Here is a 12,198-nt window from a genome sequence, read left to right as displayed (position 1 = left end):
ACAACCCAAAGTTGCATGTTTCCCAATTTCAGCTTCCTTATGACCCATAAATCTTAAAGGGTCTTAGGCACAGCCTTACTTGGATCACAAAATACATGGGTGTTTTAAGAGTTTTAACCCACAATCTTAGGCAACAAAGAGTTGCGTAAATGACCCTTATTGTTTTGATCGTTTATGTCAAGTTAATTCTTGACTCTTACCTTATAGATCACAAACAAAGATAGGGTCTCCTACTTCTGATTAGAGAGACACATTTAAATATGGCTAGAAAATTTAACCAAAAGGGTAACACCTTCCGCCACCAACTGTCAGAGTCCAAAGATCCAAGATGTCATTGTGAATGACCTTTAGTAGATCAATACTCTTGGTGACACCCTAAACCGATTAATCTTTGTATATTTCTCCTTCAATGTACCCCGTATCATTGTTTAAATCGGTAAAATCAAGTGAATCTATAATTCTTCTTTTACCCAACTATCCTCAGATATGTGGTTAAAAAACTTAAGCCACTGATTGGATAAATTCTTGTTCACGCTATTTCATTTATTTCTAACAATACCGATTATCTCATTCTAATGCAAGGTGGGCCAAGTCTGACCTTGAGAGAAGTGCAATCCAAGTCAATAAGGATTGCCCTAATGAGAACCAAAATCACTAAATGGGAAATGGAAAACTAGAGAGAATCCATTATACTTCCAAACCTTGATTCATAGCCAAAGGAATCAACTTTTTCTAGAATAACGTTTGTAGTTCATATGAAACCAAAATTTCAGGAAAGAGTGGCGAGTAATAATGGATTCAACAACCACCTTTATTCTATTTTCCGATATAATGGTATACTCTCCTCTACTAAGCACCTAACTCGCACCAAGGCCTCACATAGAATTCTAAATGTGAATAGTAATGCCTTAATCTATTCACAAATCTTTTTCCGGAGTACTTACGAAATAGAAATCATAATATACAAAGATATGATATTAATTCCAGGCCATATCGAACTTAAGATACTTTATGTGTCATTTATTATTCAAGATAATGGCACTTGATACCAAGTTCACTCTCTTTAATTGATAATGCTAAGACTAGTCTATATCTTCAGGACTCTAATGTTGCCATTTAAAATAACCAAGAGGTGTGTCGAAAGTGAGCACAACCAAGGTTCTGAATCTAAAGCCTTTCAAAGTGTGCTCAAAACTACAACTGTGGTGAATATACTTTAAGGTTATCAAAACACATCATAAGGGTATTTATAAGTGCTTCCAATGATCCTCTAAAATATTCACTAACTACATTCAAGAACTCCTTTGCATTTTCGAGTCTTAAAAACATCTCGAATTACATAAAAAAATAGGAGGTCTACCATTACTACTAGAGTGATACTAACATTGAACTCTCACTATTCATAAGCATCTTTTAGATGTGGGTTTAGTGAGTCTGTCATTCAATGATACATAGTCTAGCCTTTTGTAGTCTTGAATTATGTAGATCTATTCCATCACTTGCTAAGGTTTCTGACCCACTAAATTACTCCATTTGTAGTGTTCCTATAGTTAAGGGTGATATATTCAGTCAGTTCCAAGGTCCCAGGATCGATTCATTATAAGAGCAGATAAAGAGGTTCCCTAATAGTTAAAATTTTCATCTTTAAATCGCCGTCAAATGCAATCCAGACATCGGATCGACGAACCGTTTGTTGCGTTAGATTCATGGGAACACAAGCAACGTTTCAGTGCCATTTAATCATCGATCCGACTCCAGAATTGATGGCGGCACTCAAAATACAAGTTTTCACAAACCCTATTTCAATCACTTTTAATGCGATTTTCTCGCCGGAACCGTGGCTCTGATACCACATGTAAGTGTTCATCATAAAAGGAACACGGTCAACGGATCTTTGGCGGTCCAACTTTGAGAAAATCACAATTAACCATATGGATTGAAAAAGAACAGTAAAGGGAACATACCGAAAGCCGAATATCGTTTTGCTATCACTGGAAGGATTCCATTCCGTATTTCTCCTCACTCCACAACAGACGGTGATGGGGACTGACTTCCTCTCTCTTTTTGCCGTGAATTGCCAAGAGAAGGATGTAGAAATTGTTGTGTGCAAGTAGGGACCGGATGAGAGAATAAATAGACATTTATGGGAAGAAACACAACTCCTCATCACGTTGGTTCCCTCCCCAAAAGTTTCTTACATTTACACCCCTTCTTTTATGGCTTTTCACTTAATGTCTTTTTCACAAAACCAACTAACAAAATGATCTAGGCCGTTGATCTTGCACATGCCACATCCACCGTTAGGATAATTTCCTAACAGATTCCCCTTCTGTACCTCGAACATGGGATGTGGTGGCTGCTCTAATGTTAGGTATCTAACCAATACGCCAAAAGTTGATGGAGCGCGTTAGGCTAGGCCCTACTTGTCTCCTACCGGACTGAGTCCCACCTTCCCACACCTAGACAAGCACCACCGTCATCAGCAGCTTACTCTATTTGGCTGTTTAATGTCAGCTAACTGTTGTCAAAATTGATTCGAGGACTTTTTTTTCCCAATTAAGACCACCGTTCTGATGATAGGACAAAGGAGGACTCATCCCAATAGCTTACGCGAATAATTTGAATGAGCTTTGTCTTCTTGGTTATCTATGCCCATCAGAGTCTTTATGATTATTCTTTGATTGATTTCTTCCTCCGCGAAAAAACTTTCACGGCAGCCAAACATGGCCAAAGATTCAGGCATGGCGAGTTCAAATTAGGTGAATGGCGAGTTCAAATTAGGTGCAACTTGGGTCGGGTTCAACCCGAAAAAAAAATCAGGCCTAGACAGGTTCAGGTTTGGGTTGAGTTTTTCCAACCCGGGTTGGAAATCAGGTTGGGTTGAGAGTTTGGGCAACCCGACCTGAGTGAAACCCGACAGAGTTTGGGTAACCCGACCCGAGTGAAACTCGACATTTTTAATCAATTTTTTAAGCTTAAAAACTCAGGTCGGGTCGGGTCGGGGCGGGTTGAAGTTCATTGGGTTGGAAATCTGGTCGTGTCGGGGTTGGGTTGGCCTAAACCCGACCTGAGCTGCACCCATCTCAATCTAATCTTCATTGGACGGTTAAACTAAAAGTAACGTTGTTTTGAGTTCCAAAGAAGCAGGACTATTAAATTGGTCCTCAAATAAGTAAGGCAAGATTGAACTGACCCAAATAACCTTAATAGTATTAATTAATCACCAAAATGTCCTTCATGGGCAATGACAAAAAGATGGAACTCAATCGAGCAATTTCTCTACCCGGCAACAGAAACTACATGAAAGAATCAAAGGAGAGACTTGAGAGAACGAGATTTCATAGGTTTTCTTCCCCTTTTCTTTCTCCAATACCCATCATCAATAATGTCATTCTCATCTCTATCATCATCAGAATGGTCCTTAAAATCAAGCACATGACCTTGATTAGACCATGATAATGGCATGCTTTCACCATCCATCTCAGCCATTCCTCCTCGTTTCCTCTTCTTCCCCCATCGAGGTCCAAACCCAGAATCATAGTAAAAATCCGATCCACCCCTACTTGGATTATTATTGTGTCGAGTTCCGGCAAGAGCAGCTTCTTCCAGGTCAGATTTCCGGCAGGACTCGTAGCGATAAGAACGGCGCTGTGTTAGATGGTGGGCACAAAGGGAGTGTCCTTTTGCCTCTCTCCAACATTCACATCCCTTCCCACCCTTCTTACTACAAATCCTCTTACTTTTCTCTTCATTTTTCTGTTTGTTCTCCTTCACTTTTGAGGGTTCCTTCAATCTATTATACATTTAACATCATACCATTTCGAATTCATATAAATTATTCCATGGAAAATGAAATAAATCCCAAAATCCATTTCTTGGTGTTGTTACTTACCTGGCAACGATGCCAACTGATACTCTTCCGCTCCCATTCTCCACTGTCACAGTCTCCTCATCTTCATCCTGAAAAATAATCATTCATACCCAACCCCACAAATCTCATTTACTACATTAACAAAAAGGTATAGGTAATTAACAGATTTAGGGTTTCTATCAATAGCCAGTCTCCTGCCGGTCTATACCCACAATTCCTAATCGTAAATAGGAAATAGACCCATTTACAAAAACCCTAGACCCAAAAGTAAAATGATGGAAATAAGATAGTGTAAAAAAATTAAAGTGAAAAAAGAGGGAAAAGAGATTTCATTTAGGGTAAGACCTGGGATTTTATTGGGTGAGAGGAGAGGTAGGATTGAGGAGCCAAGAGTAATACATCCCACGGTGACCGGTAGAGCTCGCAGATGTCTTTCTTCAAGGTCGTCGAGAAAGGTGAGATGGAGAGAGACGAAGAGATCTTTGCGTGCTTTCTAATCCTCATATGGTGTGACGCCCAATAGTATAGTCTGTATGTAGGAGAGATCCAATGCGCTCGATGTCTTTCACACTTTCTCTTTCAGATGTCGCAAAAATATCGAAACGAGGGTTTCGTCCCTAGCAACGAAGGGAATATTATATATGATATTTCTAGGGAGCTGATATTCCACCCCGCCTTTTAGGCTATTTTCTCCCTCTCGACGGCTGGCTAACGTTAAACGTTAGGATTAACGTATACGTCACTTTCCCACATTTGACCGGTCTCTCTCTCCGCGCACACACACAACAGGAACAGTTGGTGGGCCCAACAGAAACCGTTGGTGGAATGGTGGGCCCATCTTTGAACAATGTAGGCCCCACCCATACCATACCATAGGATAATCCAAACCGTCCATTTGATGGGCCATAAACGTAAATAGGTTGCGTCCCAAAATATCATTTCCATAGGCTGATCCTAGCCATCCGATCTAAATAGAAACTACATCTTATGCAACCTCTATAGATTGTAGGGTTGTGATCATCCTATGGAAATAATTTTTGGGGCACAACCTATTTACATTGTGGCCCATCAAATGAATGGTTTGGATCATTCTATGGAGTTGGTTGTAAAGTAACATTAAGGCCCGTCCACAACATAGGACGATCCAAGCCGTTCATGGTTTGGATAATCCTATGGAGTTGGTCGTATAGTAACATTAAGGCCCAATCGTAGGCCCCACCGATATTTTTCAAATTGAAGCGTACTGTCCACAACATAGGATGATCCAAGCCGTCCATGGTTTGGGTCATCCTATGGTGTGGTTCGTACAGTAACATTAAGGCCCAATTTAGGCCCCACCCATATTTTTGAAAATGAAGTGTACCGTCCAGACCATAGGATGATCCGAGCCGTCCATTTGATGGGCCATAACGTAAATGGGTTGTGCCCCCACAAGGGTTGGCCCATCAAATGAATGGTTTGGATCATACTGTGGTCGTACAGTAACATTAAGGCCCGTCCACAACATAGGATGATCCAAGCCGTCCATGGTTTGGATAATCCTATGGAGTTGGTCGTACACTAACATTAAGGCCCAATCGTAGGCCCCAGCGATATTTTTCAAATTGAAGCGTACTGTCCACAACATAGGATGATCCAAGCCATCCATGGTTTGGATCATCCTATGGTGTGGTTCTTACCAATTTAGGCCCCACCCATATTTTTGAAAATGAAGTGTACCGTCCGGACCATAGGATGATCTGAGCCGTCCATTTGATGGGCCACAATGTAAATAGGTTGTGCCCCAAAAATAATTTCCATAGGATGATCACAACCCTACAATCTATAGAGGTTGCATAAGATGTAGTTTCTATTTAGATCGGAGGGCTAGGATCAGCCTATGGAAATATTATTTTGGGACGCAACCTATTTACGTTTATGGCCGATCAAATGGACGGTTTGGATTATCCTATGGTGTAGTATGGGCAGGGCTTACGTTGTTCAAAGATGGGCCCACCATTCTACCAACGGGAGGCAATATCAGCGCCCCATTTCTAAGCTTAATTTACGAAATTAACTCTAAAACGGGTAGAAACTACAAAATACCTTGAGTTAATGTCTCTCGCCGTTGTATGCTTTTGTCCGTGCTGCTTTGCACTTAGTCTGTTCTTGTTTCCCGGTCGCTTGTGGCTTGGGTGTGCTCTTGCTCTATCTTTGTAATCTCCATTTTTTCAATATATCTGGTCGGGGTCTGCCTAACCCCAGCTTACCCTTTTCAAAAAAAAATGTCTCTCGCCGTTGTAGTTAAAAGGACGGTTGATATTTGAAAGGTGTTCATGCACGTGGAGTAAATTTCTTAACTAAATAGATCAGATTTCTCAAAATTTATAACAGAATCTAAGAGGCAAGAGACACTAAGAAGACATGGGATGAAAAATTGAACATCGATCATCTCTTTGTTAAGAACACCCATGTTGGGGGTAAAATCGGTATACATGGTACCGACCCTCAAAGACATTCTCCAATGCCAAACCAGACTGCCTCGCGCCCTGAAAGTTAAAATCGGCCCCGAATCGCGCCATCGCGTCCACACCATGTTCTTTTGGTTCGACACCGACCGTCATATTCAAACCAAATGCAATTGCTATGATCTCGCCCCCAAGCGACCAATCCGGACAGCTGTTACAGTTGAAGCGCGGCTTTCAAATTCAAAACACCCCGCCAAGGCCACAATCCCATAATCTCCGCCCGGTATCACAGGAAACCAAAGCTCCACGATCTTATCCTCTGTCCATCATGCCCCACGTAGGCTAAATCAAAGGAAAAACAGATATTCTCATGATCGTGGGCTGCCACCCCCATAAATAGGGGTCTACACACTCAAGCAAAGGCAACGGGAAATCAATTCTCCTTCTCCCCTTGGTCTGGTAACTCGTCTTGGCCCTCCACCCTATTCCATCGTCCATTCGTCTATGATTATCCATATCTGACTTGAGTGTCGAAGTGGCCGCCCGGAGCCACAACTCCAGGTCCACTGATGCTTTCTTTGTGAATGCAGGTTCTATTAGGCTAGCACGTGCAGTCAGATTTTAGACGTCCTTAGATTGGCGCCATCCGTGGGACCCGTCGATGCCAAAATTGATAGCTCCCTCTCAACCTAACGGTGAAATGGTTATGAGAAGCCAAGCAAGCCAACGAGCCCAAGAACAATATGCGGAGACAGGAGAAATGGTTGTCTCCGGCGACGCTCCGGTCACTATGAACGCCCTCAACAAGTTTGGGCAACAACTTGGGGATGTGGCAAGCGCCTTTCAACAAGTACTTCAAAGGTTCCCTCCACAACCAGCAACACCGTCCCCACCGGTGATTCCGCCCGCTGAAGAAATTCCACTTGTCGAGGTCTTTGAAGAACAAAAGTCTACGAGAGGATGAAACCCTCGAAGTCGGAGACCCCACCAGCACCAACAAGGGTCCGCGTCGATCACCAGTCCGTTACCCGACCATCGTTGTGATAATCGCCATCGCAGACGCAAAGACCCAATGGCTGAGCCAACGATAGTAAATTTGACTCATCAGATCGATGATCAGATACCGCCACTGAGAGGAAGTCCGACGAGGAATGACAGGGCGGAAGAAAACCCTACGATCATGGCTGATCTCCAACGCCAGATAAGGGAACTCTAACAACAAATGAGGGCGCCCTGTGATCCGGATCTCCTGGCGAAATGGGACAGCGAAATCGCCTCCCCGTTTGTCCCGAGAATCACCGATGTTGTCATCACAATGAACTCCGATATGCCTCGTCTGGACCTCTATGATGGGTCATCCGACCCTCTAGAGTTCCTTCAAGCCTATCACAGAGCAATGGTACTCAGGAATGCCTCAGACGCAACGATGTGCAAAGCATTCTCCGCATACTTAAAAAAGGATGTAAGTAACTGGTACGGCCGGTTGAAACCCAACTCCGTTGAGTCATTCCACGAACTCGGAAAATAATTCGTCGCCTACTTTGTGAACAGTTGGCCCTGGAGGAAGCCCACCGACGCTCTTTTAGTTCTACGACAAAGAAAAGATGAGACGCTCCAACAATTCATCGGTAGGTTCCGTACCGAACTTCATCAGATCAAGGAGCCCAACTTTGACATGGTCCGTGCCGCACTTTGTCACGCCATCAAGGATCGAGACATGAAGGTGGCCCTGAACGTCAACCCTCCTCGAGACCTCCAAGAGCTCATGGCCACTACGGATCGATACATCAGCAACGAGGAATCGTTTGCCATGGAGAGAGAATTGGAGAACGTCAGGGCAAGCGAAAAGCGAAAGGATGAATCTCGGTCAAGACCAAGTCAAAAGCGGGAGCGATACAACGACCGACAGAGTCGTCGCACCCCAAATATCCAGTTTGAAAGAGTTAATTATACGCCGTTAAACACAACGGTGTCCAACATCTTGTATGAAATCCGCGACAGAGAACCCATACAATGGCCAGAAAGGATGAGAAACACAGGGAAAAAGAAAAACTCTAGCAAGTACTGTTATTTCCACCAAGATCATGGACACACCACCGACAACTGCTACCATCTTGAGAATGAAATCGAGAGGCTCGCCGGACTTGATCGAATCAACCGTTATCTTCATAACTCTCCAAGGAATCAACAACGACCAACGTTCGAAGTTCATCGACTTACTGACGAGCGTCAGTCCCCCATCCACCGACGCTCGACCAATCACCAAGTGGAGAGCAGCCGTCAAAGAGCTCCAAAACCAGAAGAAGCAACGAGGATGAAGCCAAGGTCTGATCCGAGCAACAGTGTGCGTATCACTTTTATGGAGGAGGACTACAGAAAGATTGACCGACAGCACGATGACGCCGTAGTGGTTCGGCTCACCATAGCCAACTTCACTGTAAGCCGAATATTGGTAGACACAGGAAGCTCTATCAACGTTCTCCACCAAGATGCCTTCACCGAAATGCATATCGGCAAGGAAAGACTGGAACCGGTTGACTGGTCCATCTATGGATTCTCCGGAGAAGAAATCAAGGTGCGAGGCAAAATCAAACTCCCAGTAACGTTCGGAACTCACCCAACTCAACGGACCATCATGCAAACCTTCGTGGTAGTTCGAGTCCCTTCTGCTTATAACGGTATCATCGGAAGGCCAGCACTGAACGAACTGGGGGCAGTGGTTTCCACTACCCACCTGAAGTTGAAATTCCCCACGAGGCACGGCATAGGAGATGTCAAAGGTGACCAAGAGAAAGATCGGGAATGTTACGCCACCCTGTTGAAAAAGAAGAAAGCTGCCAAGGAAACCTTCTCCATCGGTGGCCCTGACCCATGAGTTGAGGTGAAGAGAGGAGAGCCGGTCAAGGAACTTACAAAGGCCCCTCTTTTCATCGGGTCCAAAGAATGAACTGTCCAGATTGGTTTTCTCCTTCCGGGTAAGCTTAGAACCGACCTTGTCAATTTCTTGAAAACTAACTCGGATATCTTCGCCTGGTCCGTCTCCGACATGCAGGGAATCCCCTCCGATGTAGCAGTCCATAAGTTGAACGTGGATCCAAATTTCAAACCAGTTAAGCAGAAGAAACGAAAGTTCACCGCAAAGAGACAAAAGCATATCAAGGAAGAAGTGGATAGGCTCCTTGAAGCCAAGTTCATAAGAGAGATTCATTTCCCAGAGTGGGTCGTGAATGTGGTGATGGTCAAGAAGTCTAATGGAAAATGACGAATTTGTATAGACTTTACCGACCTCAACAAAGCATGCCCGAAGGATTGTCACCAGTTACCGAGGATCGACCACCTCATCGACGCCACAGCCGGACATGAAATGCTGAGCTTCATGGATGCCTTCTCCGGCTATAACCTGATTCAGATGTACGAGCCCGATATCCCAAAAACCTCCTTTATCACCGACCAAGGACTATTTTGTTATGAGGTCATGCCCTTTGGCCTCAAAAACACCGGAGCCACATACCAACACCTCGTCAACAAGATTTTCACTGAACAAATAGGAAAAAACATGGAAGTTTACATCGACGACATGCTCATCAAGAGCCTTGAAGCTCGAAATCACATAGCAGACCTTAAAGAAGCCTTCTCCGTTCTCCGTCGCAACCGAATGAAGTTAAACCCGGCCAAGTGCGCCTTTGGGGTAACATCCGGTAAGTTCCTAGGCTTCATGGTTAGCCAGCGGGGAATCGAAGCCAACCCCGAGAAGATAAAAGCACTACTCGAGATGACCCCGCTGAAGGAAATCAGGGAGGTACAAAGGCTTACAGGCAGAATCGCAGCCCTCAGTAGAGTTATGTCTAGATCTGCCGACAGATGCTTGCCTTTCTTCAAGACTCTCAGGAATGTGAAAGATTTCTGATGGACCGAAGAATGTCAGACAGCCTTGGACCAGCTGAAGGCTTACCTACAAACTCCTCCTTTACTCTTCAAGCCGGTACCGGGCGAGGAATTGTACATGTACCTGACGGTAGGACTCGCCGCGGTAAGCTCTCTACTCATCCGGCAGGAAGGGAAAGTTGAACAACCCATCTACTATGTCAGTCGAGTGCTTCATGACGCTGAGACTCAATACCAGGGAATTGAGAAATTCGCCTTTACGGTTGTCATCTCCGCCTGTATTTCCAAGCTTACCCAATCACAGTCCTCACCGGTCAACCCCTCAGAAAAATTCTGCAGAAGCCCGAGACGTCGGGATGACTAATTAGCTGGGCAGTTGAGTTGGGCGAGTTTGACATTCAGATAAAACCCCGACCAGCAATCAAATATCAAGTGCACGCAGACTTCATAGCAGAACAGACGATACTGATGGACGAGCCAGAAGAATCGGACCATCCGAACGAGGAACCAGCTCTAAACTTACCAAACCAGGGACCACTTTGGATGCTATACATCTATGGTTCCTCCAACGCTGGGGGTAGTGGCGCTGGTTTGGTCATAGCAGGGCCGGATAATTTCCTCGCAGAGTATGCGACGAAGTTCAATTTCAAAGCCTCTAATAACGAGGTGGAATACGAAGCCCTAATCGTCGAGATAACACTCGCCACCGAATTACACGCCAACCGAGTCAGAGCCCACAGTGACTCACAATTGGTTGTAAGCCAAGCCAATGGTTTCAGCGAAGCTAAAGAAGAACGAATGCTCAAGTACCTAGAAAAGGTATGAAAAGAGATCTCCACCTTTGAAGAGTTTCAAATAGTACAGATTCCCCGAACCCTGAATGCCCATGCCGACGCATTGTCCAAGATGGCGTCTTCCGGAATATTCGAACCAGGAAATGTGTACACCGAGATCCTCTCCCGACCTAGCATCAAGAAAGAAGAAGTTCTACAACTCGATGAAGAACCCAGTTGGATGGATCCGATAGTACAGTACCTAAGAGATGGCACCCTACCCTCGGAAGCTCGACGTTTGATTGCCAAAGCCGCCCATTACATCTTCGACGGACAAGCATTATACAAGCGATCTTTCTCATGGCCACTGTCGAAATGCCTCCGACCTTTGGTCACGGAGATCGCAATGAGAGAAGTCCACGAAGGACTCTACCGTGACCACTCGGGCGGAAAAGTCTTAGCCCACAAGATCCTACGCCGAGGCTTTTTCTGGCCGACTCTCCAACAGGAAACCGCAGATTTGGTCAAAAGGTGTGAGCAATGCCAGAAGTTCGCCACCGTACCCGCCTTCCCGCGGTCCCCTACAAACCCATCTCCAATCCTGTTCTGTTTGCCAAGTGGGGAATGGATTTATTGGGACCTTTCCCAAACTCCACCAGGGGGCAACGTATGATGTACGTGGCTATCGACTACTTTACCAAATGGGTCGAAGCCAAACCTGTGAAAAAAGTAACTTCTAAAGAAAAAGAGAACTTCTTCTACCAAGACATTATCTGCAGGTTCGGAATACTGTGGATCCTAGTGACCGACAACGGTACCCAGTTTTCATAATAGAATAATGTCTAGTCATCCTTCTACTCAAATCATAGGTGAAACCTCTCAAGGAGTTAGAACAAGATCTCATTATAGAAATGTTTGTGCTAACATGGCATTTATTTTCCAAATAGAGCCTAAGTCCATAAAAGAAGCCTAAAAGGATGAGTTTTGGATGGTTGCAATGCAAGAGGAACTAAACCAATTTGAAAGAAATAAATTGTGGAGATTAGTTCATAGGCCTAGTGATCACCTGGTCATTGAACCGAAATGGGGTTTAGAAATAAACTCGATGAACATGGAGATATTCAAAGGAATAAAGCTAGATTAGTAGCTCAAGGTTACAACCAAGAGGAAGGCATCGATTATGATGAGACCTTTGCTCCGGTTGCTAGATTGGAGGCCATAA

General features: G+C 44.4%; 2 protein-coding genes across 2 annotated transcripts; one reads left to right on the top strand and one right to left on the bottom strand.

Annotated features, from left to right (window-relative positions):
- Positions 1 to 3,204: 3,204 nt before the first annotated feature.
- Positions 3,205 to 4,529, bottom strand: LOC143857440 (uncharacterized). Its single transcript, XM_077367866.1, has 3 exons — positions 4,217 to 4,529; positions 3,893 to 3,960; positions 3,205 to 3,793 (listed from the first exon to the last, which is right to left on the bottom strand). The coding sequence occupies exons 1-3, from the start codon at positions 4,373 to 4,375 to the stop codon at positions 3,310 to 3,312; spliced, it is 711 nt and encodes a 236-aa protein (XP_077223981.1). The 5' UTR covers positions 4,376 to 4,529; the 3' UTR covers positions 3,205 to 3,309.
- A 5,792-nt stretch (positions 4,530 to 10,321) lies between these two features.
- LOC143857034 (uncharacterized) lies at positions 10,322 to 11,028 on the top strand. The gene is made up of 2 exons (XM_077367307.1): positions 10,322 to 10,516; positions 10,606 to 11,028. Exons 1-2 carry the CDS (start codon positions 10,322 to 10,324, stop codon positions 11,026 to 11,028), a joined length of 618 nt encoding a protein of 205 aa, XP_077223422.1.
- The last annotated feature ends 1,170 nt before the right edge of the window (positions 11,029 to 12,198 follow it).

The sequence above is a fragment of the Tasmannia lanceolata genome, unplaced genomic scaffold (genome assembly GCF_043159265.1).
Source record: "Tasmannia lanceolata isolate RefF3 unplaced genomic scaffold, GAP_Taslan_0.1 ptg000024l, whole genome shotgun sequence".
In the NCBI taxonomy this organism is placed as follows: domain Eukaryota; kingdom Viridiplantae; phylum Streptophyta; class Magnoliopsida; order Canellales; family Winteraceae; genus Tasmannia; species Tasmannia lanceolata.
The sequence above is the reverse complement of the archived record's forward strand: the minus strand, read 5'-3'. Positions and strand labels throughout refer to the sequence as shown.

Excerpts from the sequence above, each read along its gene's own strand:
- LOC143857440 (XM_077367866.1), bottom strand. The coding sequence starts at position 4,375 with ATGAGGATTAGAAAGCACGCAAAGATCTCTTCGTCTCTCTCCATCTCA. Across the intron at positions 3,961-4,216 it reads CTCACCCAATAAAATCCCAG|GATGAAGATGAGGAGACTGT; the intron begins GTCTTACCCTAA and ends ATTATTTTTCAG. Across the intron at positions 3,794-3,892 it reads TCAGTTGGCATCGTTGCCAG|ATTGAAGGAACCCTCAAAAG; the intron begins GTAAGTAACAAC and ends AATGTATAATAG.
- LOC143857034 (XM_077367307.1), top strand. The coding sequence starts at position 10,322 with ATGTACCTGACGGTAGGACTCGCCGCGGTAAGCTCTCTACTCATCCGG. Across the intron at positions 10,517-10,605 it reads CCCAATCACAGTCCTCACCG|ATAAAACCCCGACCAGCAAT; the intron begins GTCAACCCCTCA and ends TTTGACATTCAG.